Genomic DNA, 22996 nt, shown 5'->3' with positions numbered 1-22996 from the left:
TCATCAGATCTAAAAAACAAGGCAAATTTCATCAGATCTAATAAACCATTTGTATGTATGGCTACTGAATTTGGTTGGCTCAAACCGGAGAAAGTTTGAACTGGCAGACGAGCCCCCAATTTACGTTACGACCGTCTAGGGCCAGCCATACCTTAAATGAATGTGTGCTCACTCGCAGATAAAATTTCAACAAAGTTAAATTTATTAACACAATATAATGAAAATAATCAAACAAAGGGATTAAATTCAGGAGTGGACCAGGCCAAAATAACAACAACAACAACAAAAAAAAAACTAAAGTAGGCCTACCCTCTAAATTCCCTAAAACAAACAAACAAACAAACAAAAAAATTAAAGAAAATTACAAAATAACTTCCTTAACTCAAAACATAGAATAAAGATATATGCAAAAAGAAACAGCGTCATGATGATGATATTTACACAAGGTAACTGAAGGCAAAAGCAATACTGAAAATTATAACTAGAACTGAACAAAAACAAATTCTACAAAGCACACGCAAACACAGGAGAAGTCAAAACAGAGCAACAAACAAAATGGCACAAAGTCGGCCTCTAATTTAGTGTAATCGTTTACTCGCGTTTTCGCAGTTTCCCCTATTAAATCCAGTCATGCAGCAGGTTCTTTTGCCACTCAGTCCGGCTGAGGGAGCGCGTTCTGGCGGGAAAGTGACACCGATGCATACCCTCTATTGATTCGGTAGGAACTGTAAAAAGTGGCTGCTGTTTGTTTGCAGTGCTCGTGACTGACCTCTGTCTGTATAAACTCTGCATAGCATGAAACGCGGTCGCGCTGATGAGGTATGCTGTCATGCAAGGACAGGTAGCCTATGAAAAAAAAAAACATACCTTGACAAGCAGGTAGGACATCGTATTATTATTTTATTCGGACCGAATATAAAGATTGGATGAACATTTTTTGGTCTTTACGCCTTCCACAGATGATGTATATTTATAAAAATACATTTAGACCAGGGGGGGTTCGGGTGGTTCGGGTGGCGCGTGCAGTTCAGAGAGTTCTCGCAATACACTTTTCAAAGCAATGGTGAAGAAGAAGAATCGCCGTGAAGGGATTCTCTTTGTGCCGTGAACCTTTCAATGCGCAGCGCAACTGCGCGCTCTGACTCGACACTGCTTCAAACGCATCATTCTGCTCCCGGGATGCGCATTAGCGTTTTTTTTTTTTTTTTTTTTTTTTGCTGCTGTTTTGAAGCGTTTCATATTATCATGGTTTTGCACACTGAAAGATTATTAATAGCCTATTTTGTTCTGTCATATCTATCATATCTTGTTGCCCCATTAAAAAGCTGCACAATACATTTAAAATAAGCGTCTTTTAATCTTACAATAATATACATATAATTATTTACATATAAATCTAATATAAATCGTTTTTTTCCATTTCATAAGAATACAAATAGTCATTTTAAACTTTTTATTTACATTTGGATTTATAAAATTACTGTGCAATTTTTGTTTTGTTTTTTTCTTTCCCAAGAATTAGGCTAGAATACTTTTTGCTGCTGAATTATATACTCACCTAGTTTACTTATTTATTTATTGGTCAGCTTATGATTATATATTTTTATTCATTTGTTATTTTTATCTATAATGAAGTGGTGTGTTTGCATTCTGGATTGGTTAACAAATCAAAGAGTGACCATTAGCTCCACAAATACAGATGCAGGCTCCCACTAATAAATTATTGCCCTACCATCACCAATAAATAACTTACTTTTATAGTAACACAAACACAAAATTGTTTACAAGAGAACACATTTTTTCATTGATCTAGTCACTTAATTTTGCTCTCAGAATGCACCAGATTTATGCATGTAAATTTAAAATATACAAAATTTTCCTCTGGGGGGCCTGCCCCCGGACCCCCTAAAGGAACCGATGTATGCCCACCACAGTCTCACAAAATCCTGTGGGAAACACTATATATATATATATATATTTTTTTTTTTTATTTAAAGGATTTCTATATTTTATCCACTCATTAGTCTACAATATAATAGCCATATAAACGTAGCGTAATTATAATAATAAAATATAGTGGGATATTCAGTGACATTCAGTGGCTGTGCAATATCGACTTTTGTGATTGGCCAATACCGGCAGACTGGAGCCAATGGAAATGCAAAGAGGCATTGACAGAGAGTCAAGAAATGATGATGAGAAGAATTATTATTAATATTTCAGTAAAGTTCATTAAATCTATTCTGTTGTTACTGTGGTCTTTAAACTTATGAACTGTGTATGGACTGACAAAGGTGGTACATGAGGAAGCAATTTGACAACAATGCAGTAAATATATTTTAGGTGCAACAAAAAGCATGCTCGTTAAGATACCAGCAGAAAAGCTAATCCAGCACAAATTAGTGCATAAAAGGTCACCAAAATGAAGTATTTGAACCTCGTAATTAAATACAAAAGGAGGAGAAAAACTGCAAAAATGTCCACTTTTTGAAAAAAAGAACCCCCCTCTTTCAATAGGCTGGCTACGGACCTGATATGAGATGACTCAACCAAGATAACAAAAATGTTTCAGTGGAGAATCACCTATATTGCACCTTTAATGCTATTAAAAACCACAATATTTAAAAAGTGCTCAAAAGTGCTAATGAACTGCAAAAAAGTTATTAAACAAATTTGTCTTTGTTATTGCTTATAATGTGAAACTGGTCAGATGCTTTTACTGTAAGAAAAAAATGGATCTCAGTTTACATTCTAAAATAAAGTCTGTCTGAATTCTCTTGTGCATAAAATCAATCGTTCTGTATAAAATGAAACTATTACAATTTGAAGTTGCTTATCATGACCTCTAGATGGTGCTATATTATTTGAGACCATTTTCTATGGAAACATGATTTGTGAAAAGCCATCATCATTACAAAGCATTAATTTTGTAATTTTATAAATGTGCAGGTTTTTATGAGCATGTCTTTAAAATGAAAGCTGGTAATGTTCTGCACCTGCTGTTTTTTTCTTTTTCTTAACAAAATATTATAAAAATGAAGTCAGTTTTACTTCCTCTGAGCAGGTTTGTAATTGCCATTTCCTTTTTCTATATCACAAACTGAACCACAAACACATGCACAGAGAAAGAGCCTTGTGACATATTGCAGTCGTTCACAGAAACTTAAAGGGCTCATATCATATTTTTATAATTTTATTTTATTTTTCACTGATATGCCTTTTCTTTTTGCACCAAGAACAGTTTTCATTTTGCTTTTCATAAAATGATTCTGTCGTTCCTTTAAGACTTGTATCATGTATCAAATGAATGAATTTATGCTTAAAAATTATCTGACAAAAGGGTCAGAAAATATTAACTATTATATATTTCTGATACATTTTTCAGAAAGCAAGACTTAATATCATGTCATTTTGTTTCTCAAGTAAATGTATCTTGATTTCAACATGTTTAGATATTTGTACTGGAAAACAAGTCAAAAATACTAAGGTGTGATGTGATATAATCATGATATGAGCCCTTTATGCAGTTCAATGCTATTTTCGTATGCATGTTAAATACTGTAATAAACATCTTTTTCAATAAAATCCTTTATCCAGGAAGTCCAGTTGAGTCTTAAACACACACTAAATTCATCCACAGTTGCAGCAGGCAGACTTTTTACTCTCCGATGTCTCTTTTTTAATGGCGGCCCCAACCGTTAACCCCTGCCAGTCATCTCGGGTGGGTATTTTGCCTTCCTTGAAGAGGTTATATATCCCTCTGGTCAAGGTCTCAAACGCTTCGCTGACGTTAATGTTCTCCTTTGTAGACACCTTCAAGATAAGCCACCATGTTGAGTTTTTTAGCCAGCGCTTCTCCTTCACTCTTCCGGACCTGTCGTCCCACAGCCAGGTCACACTTATGACCCACAAGCAAGAAGAACATGGGGTTTGGTTTCACATAGTCCAGGACTTCCTGATGCCAGCTGCAAACACGATCAAACGTCTGTCGCTGAGAGACATCAAACATCAGAATGCAGCCCACAGAATTCCTCATGTAAGACTTACAGATGGACCTGCAGCAAAAATGGTCAAAGTCATGCATGCTGAAGTTCTTTTAGCTGATCAGCTCTTAAAATGTATGGAAGACTGGGGCTAGATTTAACACTTGAGCTCCAGTGAATATTTTTCAAGATGGGTTTATTTTTTTAAAGTCAGTTTCTGCATTGACACAAACTTTAAGGTCTTCAAAACAACAAACTATTGAACATTTTCACAGTTATTGTATAGGGAAAAAAGATATAGGTAATTTAACCATTTAAGATAATTTAACCACGTAAAGCATTTTTTTTTTTTCTTAATGAAACATTTTATTGAAACTTTAGACAAAATATTTAAAAAAAAAAAAAAATGAAAAAACAATTGAAAAACTGTTGGCACCTTCTTAAAAACAGTGACTGTGTTTTTGTTCTGATAAAATATGACAACACAGATATGTTAGAAGGGTTTTTTTTCTAAAGTGATACTTTGAAGGGATGCAATGGCAACTGCAGAAGGTTTTACATTTCACTTACTACTGTATACTCAAAGCATTTACTATACACACACACACACACACACACACACACACACACACACACACACACACACACACACACACACACACACACACACACACACACATATATATAGTGCACCCCCTCTGAAACTTCGGAAAGTTAGGGTTCTTTAGAGATATAATGTTCCAGCAAGTCTGATAAATCAATTACCAAAGAAGCATGTCAAAATAATTCAGGAAAATAAGATTTTCTTATCAAAGTGATAAAATGTTGTGTAGCAAAAATGATTACACCCTCTGAAATGTTACTAAATAAAACGAAATAAGATTTTTCTGGTGTAAGTTTAAGGCAATGTTTGATCAACAGGTAAGTATGTTGAACCAAAACATTTAAAGAGAAGTAATTTCTTGACAGTTAAAAGTGTTATATAGCCCACTGAATCATTCTCAGACTTAATGCTGACAACAGTGGTACCACTTGGGAGAGAACTGTCAGGAGACTTATTTCTTAGCACAAAAGAGGACAGTGGTACAAGAGGATTACCAAATCATTGTTTTAAGTGAAAATATAGCAAAAGTAACACAGACATTCAAAAACAATGGACTTGTGTGACAAGGCCCCTGAAATAATCAGGCCTTCATTTTAAGCTTTCATTTAGTGATGAGGGATTTTTTTTTTTTTTTGCTAGACAAAGAGCAGGAGAAATACCAAGCGAGTGTCTCAGAGCCAGCAAAAGCTATGAAAAGAGTGACTGTTTATCTCACAGAGTAAGATGCAGCCTGCAGAAATGACATTCATGGTTGTTGTTCTCATTGAAACTACCTACACTCTAAAAAATGCATGTCATGTTAACAGCACCGAGAAGTCGCCATTTTCTCAGCGTCTTTGGATGGAATTGAGTGAAAGATGGCTTATGGTAAGTAAAGATAAAAAATTAAAGATATTCTCACTTATTTCTGTTCAAGCGTATTTTGAGATGGATTTGAAGACGAAAAAAGTCAGAGAAGAACTTAGATGGAAATTTTCGCGGTTGCCTCAATTCGTCGGTTCGTCTCATGTCTTAACGGCCTCTTTAATTGAATCGAAGAAACATTTTTAATATAGTGGGTTTCTTATCATATTTAACGTTACAAGTTTCTTGGTGTCTGTTAAGGTTATCAACAGATTCACATTTTAATTCATTATTTTTTTATCTTCGCGATTAACCCGAAAGTAATGACCTAGTTTTCCTTAAGGAAATGAAACTGCGATATGAAATAAAGGTTGATTTGTTTTGTTGGTGTTGAAGCGATAATTGTTAATTAATGTTTTGCATATAATATTTCAGGCATGTTGTGCTTTGTGTGTTTATTTGGCCTGCGCCGGGAGTAATGTTAAACGACAGGCGACTGCTGTGCGAGGATGCGCGATCTTCTCTGCTTCTTCAGAAGAAGAGAGGGAAAGACGATTTATGGTAAATAAAGTTTAAAATTCCATGTCGTTATCATTTGTGTTTTGATAAAACTATGTTTGTTTTTGTAGATCAAACCAGAGACTTAAGGAGTGCTTCATTCTTTTGATTTTATATGAGTTTATTTTTAGAAAATTAATGTTTCTGTTGTCTTCTGCCTGAACGTTACTTAAAATGTTTATGCAACAACATTATGACTTCTTGACATTTTTTTTTTTTTTAATAACTGATGTCCATGTTATTCATTGCAGAACTCAAACCAACTGTGGAGAGGAGCCCTTCTCCTTGGTCTTCCTTTCTTAAAGGAATAGTTCACACAAAAATAAAAATTGTCACCATTTACCCAACCTCATATCTTTCCAAACCCATAAGACTTTTGTCCATCAATGGAACACAAATGAAGATATTTAATAATCTCATCCTTTTTATTTATTTATTTTTCTCCATTTACAGTCTAGATAATCAGTATTTTTACCTTCACAAATACAAAGTTATTGTAGTAATCCATACCAATATTTATATATGAATAAAATCCTAAATTATATCTGTTCATATCATATAAAGCAATCATGTCTGTTCAGAAAATTCAAAACTGTTGGACTCCCTGACTTGCAATGGATGGACAAAAAATTGAGAGAATATTAAAAATATCTTCATTTGTGTTTCAAAGATTAGCAAAAGTCTTATGGTTTTGGAACGACATGAGGGAGAGTAAATTATGACAGTTTTCTTTTTTGGGTGAACTAATACTTTAAAGAGCAGCCCTCCAAGTTCATCAAAATGTGTGAGGTATGTCATGTCTGTTTTAATACTTCAACAAAAAAGTAGTTTTCCAAAAGTCATTTATAATTTTATTTAAGTAATTTTTTGGCATGTTAATTGTTAAGCTTCACAATGACAGAAAAACATCTCACTGGACACTACATGCCGTGTAGGGAGCCACTGGATTAATCTAATCCATCTGCAGTCTCTCTGTGTTAGGACAATCCACATGAACTTCATCTCCAGAGCTGCTCTTGAGTCACTTCACAAGCTTTTCTCTGTTTCATTTGAGGAAAATTACCATCAAATACACATTGAAACTCAAACTGAAACGGTTTGATTACATTTTAAAAAAATTGATTAAATTGTTAAAGTTTTATTAATTCATTTAGCGAGACACCATTTTTGACGATAAATTTGTATTAAATCATAAAACATAGAATCCAGAAAAATATAATGGAAAACACAGAATTTGGGGGAAAATAAAGTGGATTTCATGGGGCCCTAAATTAAAAGGCAGCTTACTCTGTGGAGTTTAACTGTCAACAAATTGTTTGCATTTGTTCTCAAGTTCTAACATGTAGAATTTCCTTCCCCATTAATGGTTTTTGAATATCGTGATAAATATCGCTATCGTATGATATGGAAAAAGTATTATGACAATATTTTTGGCCATATCGACCCAGCTCAATTTTTGAATCATGAATCATTTGTGTTGGTCAATAATAATTGAATTAAATGCACTCACTGGTGCTGCCATTGTAGCATTCTAGTGTGCTGTGGTAGAAGATACATTAAACAACTACACAAAGTGTTTGAAGTGATAAAATATACCATTAACCTACTCTTACTGATGTGGATGCACCTGTCTGAAAATTCAGTTTTAACCAATAAATGTTTTAGGAATTTGTTTTGTGTTCCCTAGTAATTTTTTCCCCCCCTCTTTTTAACCCAATGATGAACAGGTGGTGACAGGGATGAATACTGGTAAAAAAGTAGAATGACCTTCCCCTAGTGGAGATCACTGATGTTGTGACAGTGCTTTTAAAGGAGAAGATTGTCCTGGATAATTTAAAGGATGTTGCATGCCTTTGCTGTGCTGATGGAGCTTCTTCATGACTGGACATCAGTTATCCTAAGGAGGTCATGAAAATTGGCAGTGATGCGTGTTCTGTATTCATGGACTCAACAAACTTTTAGCATAATCTGACAAATGTTCAATGCTTGTTGTTTAGTGGAGGAATTCACACTCTCATTCAAAATCACATTCTTTCAGTTATTGCAATATTTAATACAATTACTTAAAATTGAAACCAGTAAATAATTTTATAGTGTTTTCGTTGGCGGTGGATAATATGCAAAAAAAAGTCTTATTTGGTATTAAATGCCAGTTATATTCATCAATGTTCACTGAAATGTGAAAAACAATTTCATTTATCTGTATAAATTTTGTGGCTGTTGATTTGCTGTTCTTTTCTGATTTTCATCTCACATGCATGTTTTTACTTTTGACCATGTTTGCCCTTGTTCTTGTTTTTAAGAAATTTTTACCTTTTGATATTCATTCTGTGTATACACAAGTGATTTTATAATGTCTAAGATTTCTGGGTTTAATTAAAAACCCATTTGGGTTGCATTTAAATACAGCATTGGAGTCATTTTGCATCAAAATTTAGGTTACATTAAACAACCCAGCGCTGGGTTCGTCCCTTTTTGACCCAGCGCTGGGTTGCCAAAATAACCCAAATTGGTTTGTTTTTAATCCAGCATTTTTTTTTTTTTAGAGTGTACTATAGCCAAAGCACAATAAAGTCAGTTAGACATTTCCAAAACCCATATTTACAAAATATAGATTCTGGGAATCAATACTCTGGTCTCATGAGACCAAATCAATTATTTTGGATCTAACAGCATCCAAAATGTTATGGTGTTGCTAGAGGAGGAGTACAGTGAGAAGTGCCTGGTTCCCACAGTAAAGTTCAGTAGAGTAAAGCTCTTGTATAGGGATGTATGAGTGCTGAAGGTGTGAGGGAGTTGTGCTTTATCAATGCTGTCATGAATTCCCACACCACTGTGTAATTTAATACACAAACTTGAGACAGAAGTTGTTACCCTTTCCTCATTCCCTGCATTGTTGGACATTTTTTTCAACATGACAATGAGGATATACACTCTCCCAAGGTGAAAAACCTTCTGTGGACATGTATTGCACTCAATCTTAACACTCTTGAGCACCTGTGGGGGATTCTGTAGAGACAAGTTGAGCAACACTCCCCATGAAAGATCACGGCATTTAAGGAGCTCATCATCCAGGAGTTAAACAGGACAGATGTGACAATTTGTCATGAACTTGTACACTCCGTGCCAAGAAGGGTCAGAGCAGTATATTCAAAATTATGGAGGGAATAAGTACTAGAATGTTATACATTTGTTGAATTAAATCTAGGGTGTACTCTGCAATCCTTAATTTAAACAAAATTGGCTAATTTACTTATTTTATGGAGATTAATGTCATATATTTCTCAGTTTTTATTATGTATATGTTTAATACATTTTAGTTTTGCCATCTTTCCATGAATTGTATTAGTGATCATAAAGAAAATACATATTTTGTATTTGTTCAGAGGGGGTGTACTCATTTATGCTGTACATACAGCAAAGGTATCAAACCAACTGTGGTCAATAGAAAATAGAAACTGCATTACTGCTGGGTTTGCTTGTTTGTTTGATTAAAAAAAAGAAGAAAAAAAAAGGTGAAATGAATAAACCTCAGGCTGCAGGAAATGCAAATTCACACCTGTACAGTAGAGGGCGCAGCTCAAACAAACCTTTCAAACAAATGCAGAACTTCAGCAAAAAAAAAAAAAAGAAGCAAAAAAAAAAAAAAAAACACAAATGTGATGTTTAACCCTCATTTAATTAAATGAATGTACTACATTTTAAACATTTTTATTTAATGTTTTGTATTTTTTAGGGGATTTTATGGTAAGAAATTATATTTATGGAATAGTTATGATCTATTATACATGTTACCCACTTTTTGAACATACTGTAGACCTGTAAATTAAATTTCCAACTTAAACTATCATAAATCTTGAATGCTTTGGAACACAGACTTAGTTAAAAAAATTGAAACTAAAAAAAAAGTTATAGAAGTTTGTTTATTATGAAAAATGCACAAAATACTATTTTTATATTTTAAATAAAATATTATCCAAAACATGTTCTACTCTAAAACAGTGAGAAAATCAAAGCCATGAATCTAAACAAGTTGTGCTCCAAATTTGAAGGTTGATATCTTAAAAAAAGGGCTTTCAGTAAGATTTTTTTTGGTTCGTAGTACCCAACTTTTCCACTAGATGAAATTTGTCTCTGATTCATTTCCAATGCAGCCATTTTTGACCGCGAACAATAAAATTGTGACTATTTTTTGAGGACCATTTAACCTTTTCAAATTATGTCCATGATTTTTTTTTTTTAAACTAGAACTACAATACCCATCATGTTCACACAGCACACACAATGCCTCTGCACTTACTCCTGATTTCTGTTAACATGGGGATAAGAGAGGCGTCAATAAATGGGGAAAAAAAGTAACTTGTAATATTTAAAAGTAATGCATTGCATTACTAGTTACTTGAAAAAAGTAATTTGATTATGTACTTGTAATGTTACCCCCAACACTTGTCCAGAGAGCAGTTTAATTTCTAATCTAATTTCAGGTTTTGAATTCACATAAACGTTATACGTCTTCAAAAGAAAGAAAACTAAAATAGTAAGCAAATCGACCTACGATAAGAACAAAAGCACAGAGTACAGCACAGAGTAAACTATTCCTGTATAATATTGGGTGTATTTAGTTGACAAACACTCACCTAAATCTTTCCTGGCCTGCAGTGTCCCACAGAAGGAGTTTGATCACAACATCAGGGTCAAAGTTCATGTTATGCACCTTGAAATCAATTCCCAGTGGAGACTGACGGGATTCATCAAACGTTCCTTCAGTGAAGCGATGCAGAAAAGATGATTTCCCTACAGCCGAGTCTCCAAGAATGACTATCCCAAATCTGAAGTTCCACGGCACTTGCATTGTTGAATGGCTTTGTTGCGATGACAAGCAGCTCTGTTAGTGTTAGAACTAGTGTTAAAACTTTTTTACTATAGGCCTTACCCTCTGGTGACTGAACAAACAGGTTAAAAAGCAAAAAGAGGGAGAGGTTTACAGAATAACGATGGATACACACCTATTTCATAACAATAGTGGCCTGTGAAAATGTGGCATTACAAACAACAAAAAAATGTTTTGACTGTTGCACAATAAGATATCTGTGAGAGAACTTGATATGTAATACATGGCAAAAGGATTTTCTTTCAAAACATTCTTAAATCAAGATACCTTTATTTGAGAAGCAAACTGACATGATATTATGTTAAGTCTTGTTTTCGGAAAAATTGTATTAAAATTTTGAGTTTATGCTTAAAAAAAATCTGCCAATGGGGTTAAGAAAAATAATCTTGTTTTCTCTTTAATTGTTTATTTATTTATTTAGTTATTGTTTTAAGCATAAACTCACTCATTTTTATATGTTTTTCTGTTTTGTATAGCTTTAAAATCTCCCCAAAATTTCCCCCCAAATTATAGGCGTATGTCATAATATCAAACAAAAATTACACTGACTGTACACATGATTGTTAAGATGTTTTTAAAGTCGACTTGAAATCAACGTCTTTTCATGTTGGATTAAGGCAATGAAAGCACAAGGTCAGAGGCATTTTGAAAATACCATTATCCTAATAATGCTCTATAATCTATAAAAACACTTTGGGGTCATGACATGAGCAACCAAATTTGCTGTGATCTCTTGACATATAAGAGGTCTTTACCATTAAAACATCCAAGTTTCATAGCTTAAAATTATCATCCTCATTATCAACAAAGCATTTATTTAATCAAGCTGCAAAAATGGCTTTTTTGGATATTGTGGGATTTGTGACGTCACATGGGCAAATACGTTTGCATGTGACCTCCAGAGCAAGACATCAACAAATAGTTTTGCATCATCACCATAGGCCCCTCCCACTGGCATTTAGTCATGATTAGGCATCTCTTTTTTTTTAATGGTGGCCCCAACCACTAATTCATGTCGGTCAACTCGGGTGCATCGTCTCACCATAGGCCCCGCCCACTGGTATTCATTCGTGACATACACCTGATTTGAGCACTGTATCGCATCAAAAGCAAACAGAACCCAGCGTAATCACTGACGCTGTCTACACTGGATACAGTATACAGACGGCCGTTTACTTTCTGACGTATTCCACGTGCTTAAGTCCGCCGACAAGAGGACAAATGGAAGAGTTAATTGAAGCGTAAAGGTACGTTCGCTTTGACGAGTCCAGTTTACTTCAGAAGGATACCAGCATCAGGAACAACTAAATGGTTCATTTTTAATGGTGTCCCAGATCGCATCAGAGGATTATATGTTTGTTTGGAGCATTTGACTGTAGATTATTTTGTGAATGAGGCACAGTGTAATGATGGAGAGTTTGCAAAGAAACTTTTGTTTAAAGACAAAGCAGCCAACTGTATTAGATCTAACAGCAGCTACGTCGGAAACCGCAAATAAATGATTTCATAATGCTTTGTTGGTAAATGGCAGGTTTACATGGATAATGTTTTCAAAACACTTACTTAAGTGCAAAAGCAAGTGGGCGTTGATACTGTTTCCTACGCAATAACATTAGCCAATAATAACAGTAGGAGTTTACTGACAAGCCTAAAGGCCCGTTCACATCAAGATCAATACCTATAAAGATAACTATAACAATAACTGTATTTGCGTTCACACCAACGAACGATACACACTCCCTCTTTGAACTGTTGCCATCCGGTCGACGCTACAGAGCTCTGAACACCAGAACGACCAGACACAGGAACAGTTTCTTCCCTCAAGCAATCCATCTCATGAACACTTGACAAACACGGAACACACAACACTATTACAAATTATTTACTTAAACACTTATTTATATCTCAATTTGCACACATAACTGTACATACAATTGTCTATAATATATATTGTTTTTTGCTTTTTTTTTTTTTTGCACTTTGTCTATCTTGTAAATTTGTATATTATTATTTTATTCTTTTTATTATGTGTCTTGTCTTGTCGCTGTCACTCTGTTGAGCTTCTGTCACTAAAACAAATTCCTAGTATGTGTAAACAACATGCCTGGCAATAAAGCTCTTTCTGATTCTGATAACGGTCTGTTCATTCTAAGCATTCAAAGTGTGAACATGTTTTTGCTGTTCTTGTTGCATTTACGCATGCTATGTTTCGAGTGAATAGCTAGTGTAATCGATATAATCTAACAGTGAATTTAGCTGACAAAGTCAATATAGTGGAATAAAAACAAAGCCTAGTCTTTTCCACAGCAACTTCAAAGGAAGCAAGACAATGTTGACGAAACTAGTGCTGGATACATGAGGTAATTTTATGTTACACTGTTTGCTAACCTGGATAATGATCTCATCATTAATACTTCTCACCATTTATTCTGAGGGTATGACTGATTGTTTCCCATATATCCATTTTCGTTAAAGTATCCTTGAAAAGGGGGTTTGACTTGTCAAACAGTGGTGGCTTTTTCTGCACCTCAACTATTAACTTCTCTCAATGTCATCTGCCATTTTAAATGCGCAAGCCTTTAAATTATAACAGATTCTGATTGGGTGTCAGTGTTTTATCGTTCAACAGCTGGGAAAAAAATCGCTCTGAAAGTGATCCCAACAATGTCGTTTCTGTATATCGTTATCGTTGTAGCTGTCGTGTGGACAGTGCTATTCTTTTATATTTATAATGATTTTTAGAAGTATATTTTTATCGTTATCTTTATAGTTATCGTTCTTGGTGTGAAAGGGCCTTTAATGGAGCCGGCCCTTAAAAACTTCATTTCAGATAGGTCATGAAGATGAAGGCTTAAAATAATAATTTTTCTTCAGCATATTTAACATAAATAACATTATAGGTGAACCTCAAGGAACATATTAAAATAATACAAAAAAATCCATGTCATGACCCCTTTAAGATAAAAACATGGTCCTCTGTGTCCTGCTGTTAGCACAGGGAGAACCGCCGAGAGTTGATGTTCATCTTGGTGACCCCGATGACCTTGAGTGTCGAGGAGAGACCTAATCCAGGAGACATGGGGACATCACATAAATCTGACATATCGTCTCGCTCCTCCAGCTCAAACGTGGCATCGTTCAGCATCTTGCGATGTTGGTTACACGTTTGCACGATTCTCTGGTTGTTAATGTCACTGCGCAGGTGCATTAGCTGACGTGCAAGCTGCTGGTCCTGTAAACGCATCTCTGCCTGCAACAAAAGGAATAATATCAGAGAAACACTACGGTAAAACTTTTCCTGGCCCTTTACATTGTTACACCAGTTGTTAACAGTGTTAGGTAAGTGTATTACTGCCCTCCACAGGTCTCAAGACTCAAGACTCAAGACTTTTATTCGTCACATACATGGTTATAGAACATATGACCAGCAGTGAAATGTAAAACAGGGCTCCACAGACAATACAAATATTAAGAGTACAAACAAGAAAATTATACAAAAAGATAGAAAAACCAAATGAAAATAAGAACTTATAAATAAATATTATACAAAACAATATACTATGACTAATAAATATTATCAAGAGCAGAATGTACAAAAAATATAATGTGCAACAAGTTGTACAGGGTTTATACATAGCAGCATCAAAAATAGTAGAGTTCAATAAAAAGAAAATATGTAATTTTATAAAAGTCAAAGTTTGAACTAAATTGTCATATACAATATGCTAGTGCAAGTAGTTCAAACTTTGACCTGTGGAGGGCAGTAATACACTTAGTAGCATCTACACTGCCGGAATTCTAATAGAGAAGAAGAAGAAAAGAGCTAGTTCAAGACGAGCGTCTATGGTTAAAATGTATATAATTTTTTATTTTTTTAAGAAAATGACCGATCGTTTCGCTAGATAAGACCTTTATTTCTCGTCTGGTATCGTTTAAAGCCCTTTGAAGCTGCACTGAAACAAATTTTGACCTTTAACCGTTTGGGGCCAATTGAAGTCCACTATAAGGAGAATAATCCTGGAATGTCAAAAACCTTAATTTCTTTTCGACTGAAGAAAGGAGGACATGGACATCTTGGATGACAAGGGGGTGAGTAAATTATCAGGAAAATTTTATATAAAAAAAGTGAACTAATCCTTTAAATTTTGATGTTAAAGGGTTAGTTTACCCAAAAATGAAAATTCTGTCATCACTTACTCACCCTCATGTCGTTTCACACCCGTAAGACATTCGTTCATCTTCAGAACACACATTAAGATATTTTTGATGAAATTCAAGAGCTTTCTAACTCCTCCATAGACAGCAATTTAACTACAACTGTCAAGGCCCAGAAAGGTAATGTAGACATCGTTAAAAGGGTCAACGTAACTATAGTGGTTCAACTGTAATATTATGAAGCGACGAGAATACTTTTTGTGTGCAAAAATGAAACCAATATAACAAATTTATTCAACAATCTCTTCTCTTCAATGTCAGTCTCCTACAACAGTTGATGTAGTGAACACACTGCAGAGCTTCCGTGTTTATGTCCGAACGCAGGCTCATTAGCATGTGTGTGATGCTGACACAGGAGCTGGCCAATAATAATAATAACTATGTCAACTTAGTAGGAGACTGGCAGGGAAGAGAAGGAATTGTTGAATAAAGTCATTATTTTTGTTTTGTATTTGCGCACAAAAAGTATTCTCGTCACTTCATAACATTAAGTTTAACAATGTCTTTACTACTTCTCTGGACTGTGAAATTGGTTTTGACATTGCCTATGTCTATGAAGGAGTCAGATACCTCACGGATTTCATCAAAAATATCTTAATTTGTGTTCCGAAGATGAACGAAGGTCTTACAGGTGTGGAACGACATGAGGGTGAGCAATTAATGACAAAATTAATGACATTTTTGGGTAAACTAACCCTTTAATATTTTTGTGTAAACTGTGATACACAAACACAACCATTAAAAGGTTTTGGGCAAGCAAGGACACATTAACTTGTTCAAAAGTGACAGTAAAGGCATTTATTAATGTATACAGAATATTTCTATTTCAAATAAATGCTGTTCTTTTGAACTTTCTATTTATCAAAGAATCCTGAAAAACAATTATCACCTTTTAACTATTTTCAACATTGATAATAATTAGAAATGTTTCTTGAGCAGCATATTAGAATGATTTCTGAAGGATCATGTGACACTGAAGACTGGAATAATGATGCTGAAAATTCAGCTTTGCCATCAGGAAAAAATTATATTTTAAAATATATTACAATAGAAAACAGTTCTTTCAATTGTAATAATAGGTCTCATATGTTAATATTAGTTAATGTATTAACTAACATGAACTAACCATGACCAATACATTTTTTTTTATTTTTTTTTTTTTTTTTTTACAGTATTTGTTCATCTTTGTTAATGTTAGTTAATAAAAATACAGTTTTTCATTGTTTGTTCACAGTGAATTAAGTAATGTTAACAAATATAACATTTGATTTTAATACTGCATTAGTAAATGTTGAAATTAACATTATCTAAGTTTAATAAATGCTGTAGAAGTATTGTTCATTTTTTGTTCATGTTAACTATGTTTGTTAACTAAAGTTAACTAATGAAACCTTATTGTAAAGTGTTATATAAATATTTCACAATATTACTGTTTTCACTGTATTTTTGATCAAATAAATGGAGCCTTGGTGAGCAGAAGAGACTTGCTTTCAAAAAAATGAAAAAATATCATTTAATGTTTTGACCAGGTAATGTGCTGTATATACACACACTTTTATGTTATTTATTTTATGTTTATATATTGTTTAATACACATTAATACTCACCAGCTCTTTCCTGAGCCACTCCAACGCTCTGTCTATACTTCCAAATCCCAGTCTGTTCACCGATGGCTGCCTCCCTTCAAGGATCACACCAGCGGCCAGTGACGGCTTCGCCCACTTAAGAGGACCTGATGTTTTTTGTTTCTCCGTGTCACCCGGTGCCGCTAACGCATCTGAGACTCTGTGGCTCTGGGCCAGCATCGCCTCCAGCTGGGCTCTCCAGTCCAGGTAAGACGGCTTTCTGGTCTCCAGTTTCAGCTTCTCAGTCAAAGCCTTCAAACTGGAAAGGTCATCATCCTGTGATGCAGCAAGGCTTTCTGAACTTTTTAAGGGCTTAGCTGCATGTGACATTGCCATTGGCTTTAGGGACACTTACTCCACACGTGCAGGGAAACTTAAAATCATTCAATGGAAAAGTTGGCAGATCACTGTTGGAAATTGTTCAAGAGACCTGCATGGCTCCAGCAATTGTCCTGGCTCTTCGATTTTAAGCCAAAATATGCACAGATTTGATGGATGTTCAAAAATGCAAATATCTTTTGTTTTAGAGAACTTTCATTTCAAGCACATTAGCTAAGATTTATTTTTGAAGACGATTTGTAAGAAAAATGTTGTTGATGTTCTTTAGCAGCTTTCTAGAGGCTCTCCAAACAAGACTTGCAGATACTGTTTGAGTCCCGAGACTGTTGAAATTATGATTATGATCTGAAATATAACAGAAACACAAACAGAATCATACCATGCAAAAAGTGAATACTGTAATCTACTGTGTGCTTAAATGTGATAAACTATCTTAGAATCTACAAATCCTCTTGTAAAAGAAACATACCTGTGCAGTTCTGTAATCAGGACAGTTTTATCAACAACTGCACTAACACTTGTTTTACTAGTTAGTCTTCTTTCATAATATCTACTTCCTTGTAACTTTGTTTTGATTCATCGTTGATTCTTGAGAGTGACAAGCACTAATTCTTGTGGATCAGAGAAAGCAAACAGACACCAAGAAAATGGGTCAAATAAAGTATATCCTAGAAACAAACAGTGGTGTAAAGTATTTGAGTAAATGTAATAGTTACTGTACTTAAAGGGTCACTGTGATTTTGCCAATGTAACACATGTTCCTGGATTAACGTATTTTGTTGATCCTGGAACAACGTTCCTGTTCGAAAATGTACTTCTAACCCTAACCCTATCCCTACCCCTAAACCTAACCCTACCCATAACTTATCCCTAAAATCAGAGGGAAATGATAGGTGAATACACTGATGTAGAAGCACCTAACGCTGGTTGTAAGCCTAAACTTAACATAAATGGTAAACTGATTGATTGGAATGTTGTTCCAGGATCAACAAAGATGTTGATCCAGGAACATGTTGTACTTGGTGAAATCACGTTCACCCTGGGTACACACCACAAGATAATCAGGTTGATTTTGGGCCGATTTGTCCCCTTCCGACAATCCTAGGTAATGTCCTGATTATCTTGATGGTTCTACTGATTATCTTATCAGATTTTCCTGTGGTGTGAGGTGTGTTAAGAATGACTGAATCTGCTCAGAAGAACATCGGAGCCGCCCTGATTGCGAATTATAAATATTCAACATGTTTTTGATCAGAAATCCTGATGTGTGGGGGGAACAAAAGTGGAGACAAAAGTGTGCACGCTCTGGAGATTATCACATGAAACGAAACAATATCCAATCAGAAAGTGAGCTGACAGAAGACGGAAGCATAACAAATGCAGTCGTGGTGCAGCACAAAGACTATAAAAAAATATAAATATATAATATATAAAGACCATGTTCCCGCTGTCTCCATGACTTCACCCTTTTTTAATGAATTTTCTGTCAAAATCATTCCAAACACTATCATCGGTATTTCTTCCTGACTATCGTCCGCCATGTTTATTCTGAAGTCTTGAGAAATTTTGCAATATTTCCCATGTTCACAGTAGGGACTCTGTGTGTGGTGTGCTGTCTTTGTTACACCACGGAGCAAAATGGTTAAATCTAGGATTTTTTGTACTCATGTTTGTGGTCTCTCTCTCTTTAGTGTGTACCCAGCATTACTCACCCAAACTTGTCAACAAGACTACTTTATGTGAAGGTGTTTAATATATAAGATGAGCACATGACTGCAGCCGGTGATGAGGCCAAAACCAGTGTCCAGTGCAAGTAGGCTTTGACTATTTACTTTTACTCAACATTATTTTATTTATCCGTTATATTGAAGAGAACTTTTTGAAGGATAATGGTTTACTTAAGCCCTTTTTGAGCACTAGAGCTTAACTGAGACTTGAGTATTTGTAGACGTTTAAGAGGCTGTTGTCGACATTGATTTATTGCAATTCTGAGGTGTTCTTTTTTTTACTTAGAAAATAAACATGTGATTGCTCTACTTACAAATCACCTGTTTCTTGTTTTTCACAATTGTTGAGGACTACTGGATCTTTGAGCTTACATTCAGTATGAGTAAAACACTTGAGACTTTTACACAAGTAGTTTTAGAATTAGACCTGTAATGCAATCATTTTCGCTATAAAGGTATCTGTACTTTTACTCAAGTATGGTTTTCATATACTGTTTACACCTCTGGAAACAAAACATACAATGTGTTTAAGATGCACTGGACAAAAGAAACCATCATATGACACAACATAATGCATGAATGAACAGCAGCTTTTTGTATAAATAGATGAACCGATCCATTATAAACTGCACGAAATAATTCTGTGGTGACAACAATTTGTCTATGCTTTTTGCACAGATGATTTGAACAATTATATTGTGCAGTCACTTCATTATAATCAGGAGATTCCCCGCTGTAAAAAATAATTTTTTAAAGATTATTCACTGCAAAATTAAAAGTATTTTTTGTCTCATTTTCCAGTACAAATATCTTACTTACACTTATTCTTAAATCAAGACACATTAACTTGAGAAGCAAAATGTCATGATATTAAGTCTTGTTTTCAGAAGAAAAAAAAAAATCAAAATTAGGTGAGTTTTTGCTTAATATCTGCCCGAAAAATAATCTTGTTTTTCCTTTGAATTAAGTTTATTTTTCTTACCCTATACTGGCAAATATTTATTCTTGTTTTAAGTATAAACTCACTTCATTTGATATATTTTTCAGATAACAAGACTTAAAGGATTAGTTCACTTTCAAATTAAAATTTCCTGATAATTTACTCAGCCCCATGTCATCCAAGATGTTCATGTCTTTCTTTCTTCAGTCGAAAAGAAATTAAGGTTTTTGATGAAAACATTCCAGGATTTTTCTCCATATAGTGACATGATGGCCTCCAAACGGTTGAAAGTCAAAATTACAGTTTCAGTGCAGACGAGGAATAAGGGTCTTATCTAGAGAAACCATCGCTCATTTTCTAAAAAAAAAGAAAAAGTTTTTAAGTTTTAACAATAAATGCTCATCTTGAACTGGCTCTCTTCTTCTTCTCTATTTGAATTCCAGCAGTGTAGACACTGCTAAGTGTATTACTGCCCTATACAGGTCAAAGTTTGAACTAATTGTTATATACTTGCTCTAGCATATTATATATGACAATTTAGTTCAAACTTTGACCTGTGGAGGGCAGTAATACACTTAGCAGTGTCTACACTGCTGGAATTCAAATAGAGAAGAAGAAGAAGAAGAAGAAGAAGAGAACTAGCTCAAGATAAGCATTTATGGTTAAAACGTATACAACATTTTTTTTTTTTTTTTAAGAGAATGAGTGATGGTTTCTCTATAAGACCCTTATTTCTCATCTGGGATCACTGTAAACTGTCATTTTGACCTTCAACCGTTTGGGCTCCATTGAAGTCCACTATATTGAGAAAAATCCTGGAATGTTTTCATCAAAAACTTTAATTTCTTTTCGACTGAAGAAAGAAAGACATGAACATCTTGGATGACATGGGGGTGAGTAAATTATCAGGAAATTTTAATTTGAAAGTGAACTAATCCTTTAATATCTCAAGGCATTTTCTTCTCCAGTAAATGTATCTTATTTAAGAAAACAAAACACAAATATTGATATTGATATATATGTTGATATATATTTTTGCAATGTTGGAGAACATTTTAAAAGAAAATACTTTTTTTTTTTTTACAATCCGAACAGTTTGTCCTAGATTTTAGGGACTGTAGTTTTAATGATCATATTTCCTGCACCATAAAAGATCTTATACTTTATTTACATGTACTATGTCATATATAGAAGCAGATTGTTTACATGTGAGATCGGTCACAGTCTGCTGGACTCCATCTTACTTTAGTTGAGGTTGAGCAGTGGAACTAGGACACAGCAGCTGCCTGCTAAACTGGGAACCCCTTGAGTCCTGCCGTCTCTGTGCGATTCTAGTTCTCATCAACCAGAGCACACCAAGACTTCACCAAACAAACTCCTATGTGGCCATTAAGCTTTTCCTATCATAGCATCAAATTATGTAAGTTCTGTCTAATAGTGACAGAGTTTCCACAAAACTGTGTGAGTTTTATGGAGACATGCAAGTCACTATATTAGAAATTCATAATGCTTGGAGGACCAACTGGTGAAAAAGTTGGCTAACTAAACAGAGAGTCTACTTTGGAAAATGTAATGGATGGAATGGTCACAAAAAGATTCCTGCTGCTCAGTGTTTTTGCGATGTCCTGATTCATGGAAAAGTCACCATTACACTGAGCAACAAGATACTGTCCATTAAAAAGAAGATCTGAATTTTGGCATGATTATAATGAGAACATGCTGAGTATCACTGTCATGTTGCCAAAACCCAAAAAGAACATGTCCAGTTCACAATTCATACCAAATGAAAAAAAATATTTATTTAAATAATAATTAAAATATTTAAAATTTTACATTTATATAATACATATACTTATATTTATACAATAAATATAATTATTAATTTTTAGTTATTTAGATATTAAAATATTAAAATATTTAAAATATAAAAATAACTTAAACTTATTAATAACACTATTTTATAATATTTAGTAATTATTTCAAAAACAATATTTTATTAAAATAATACTTTTCCTTAAAACATGTCAATACAGAGTATGACAGTGGCATTATAAATTTTTTTTTTTTTAAATAATTATAAAAAATATTTAAAATAGTATATTTATATAATAAATATAATTATGCTACAGTATGTAAATATAATTATTTATGTTTAAATATTAACACTTTATTAATATTTTATTGATAATACAATTTTAGTTATAAATTATTATTAAAAACAATATTTTTCATCAAAAAACATACATCAATACAGAGTGCAAATGACAGTGTGGCAGAGTCTCCCTCCCTGTCTATGGTACCTTAACCCAAAACAGGTGGAAAGAATATCTAACAAGCACTTGATCTAGTTTAGGAAAAAAAAATATTCATAATCCTCAATTCATACACAGATCTCTCTAAAAACTTAAACCCATATTACTTACAGTGTGAGAAGCTCAAATGCAGCCGTGACGACGTTTCTACCATAACACAGAGGAAATACTGCAAAAAAAATAGAGCTGCATTACAGTGACAGCGCTCGAGAAGACCACATAGTGGTCCCTCTTTATGTTATTATGAAAACATGAGGAATAAAAATGTTTGAAAAACAACCTACCTTCACCAAACCGCATTCAGTGAGTGAGTCAAACCCCATCTGCTGCAAATAAACGCGAACGTGCCGCGTCGCGTAAACGAGGTCTTTAATTGGTCGACTAGGTACTGATGTCATTTCAGATAGACGCGTCGCGCTTCCTTATTATAATACGAGCGCTCTGACTGGTCGACGTCGGGATTCCATCGCTTGCAGTGTACGCGTCGCGTCACACAGGCACAGTAAAACGGTTCAAAGACTGTGTGCGTCAAACGCAAGGCCTCCACACACAGACAAGTAATATTCCTGTGTTTTTGCGTCCTGAAACACAATGTAAACGCGAACACCACTTTAAAGCTGTTTAACACACCTGCTGGAATTTCTGTCAGCGAGCGCAGCTTATGTTTTTGCAGGATGCGTTATTACAAGTTTTTGTGAGATATCTAAAGTAACAAAAAAGCTGTTCAGAAATCTGCTCACTTTTCTGATCCGTAGTCATGGAAACCGCAGCCACTAAAGTGCTAGATTTGTTTTGAAAGTCAAACTTACCTTATACAAGCTTTTAAGTTTTTAGTGTGGTTTTATTGTGTTCATATGTTTATCCAACAGCTAAATGATATGATACTACAATTTTACTTTGGAGGAGAAAAACGATTGAGTGAATTATTATAATTTAAGACGAATACATCTAAACTGGAT

At 34.3% G+C, this 22996-nt stretch overlaps 2 protein-coding genes and 1 long non-coding RNA gene across 6 annotated transcripts; 1 reads left to right on the top strand and 2 right to left on the bottom strand.

Moving 5' to 3' along the window:
- Window positions 1–2116: 2116 nt before the first annotated feature.
- On the bottom strand, window positions 2117–12737 carry LOC125268313 (ras-related protein Rab-39A). Its single transcript, XM_048190398.1, is given in 3 exon segments — window positions 2117–3813; window positions 3815–4055; window positions 10626–12737. Coding segments are annotated over 3 exon segments (639 nt in total). The 5' UTR covers window positions 10841–12737; the 3' UTR covers window positions 2117–3630.
- LOC125268314 lies at window positions 5327–6777 on the top strand. 2 transcript variants are annotated; one of them, XR_007184868.1, is made up of 3 exons: window positions 5397–5454; window positions 5866–5991; window positions 6240–6777. It is a non-coding gene; the product is annotated as an uncharacterized LOC125268314 (long non-coding RNA). The 2 variants fall into 2 exon arrangements; XR_007184867.1 differs by having other exon boundaries at window positions 5327–5991.
- A 985-nt stretch (window positions 12738–13722) lies between the features above and the next one.
- fam167aa (family with sequence similarity 167 member Aa) lies at window positions 13723–22980 on the bottom strand. 3 transcript variants are annotated; one of them, XM_048190395.1, is made up of 5 exons: window positions 22322–22980; window positions 22149–22206; window positions 17528–17669; window positions 16702–17403; window positions 13723–14129 (listed from the first exon to the last, which is right to left on the bottom strand). In XM_048190395.1, exons 4-5 carry the CDS (start codon window positions 17053–17055, stop codon window positions 13869–13871), a joined length of 615 nt encoding a protein of 204 aa, XP_048046352.1. In that variant the 5' UTR covers window positions 17056–17403; window positions 17528–17669; window positions 22149–22206; window positions 22322–22980; the 3' UTR covers window positions 13723–13868. The 3 variants fall into 3 exon arrangements, with proteins under 3 accessions (XP_048046352.1, XP_048046351.1, XP_048046353.1); XM_048190394.1 differs by lacking the exon at window positions 17528–17669; XM_048190396.1 differs by lacking the exons at window positions 17528–17669; window positions 22149–22206.
- Between the last annotated feature and the right edge of the window lie 16 nt (window positions 22981–22996).

Source organism: Megalobrama amblycephala, linkage group LG5 (genome assembly GCF_018812025.1).
Source record: "Megalobrama amblycephala isolate DHTTF-2021 linkage group LG5, ASM1881202v1, whole genome shotgun sequence".
Lineage (NCBI taxonomy): Eukaryota > Metazoa > Chordata > Actinopteri > Cypriniformes > Xenocyprididae > Megalobrama > Megalobrama amblycephala.
The sequence above is the reverse complement of the archived record's forward strand: the minus strand, read 5'-3'. Positions and strand labels throughout refer to the sequence as shown.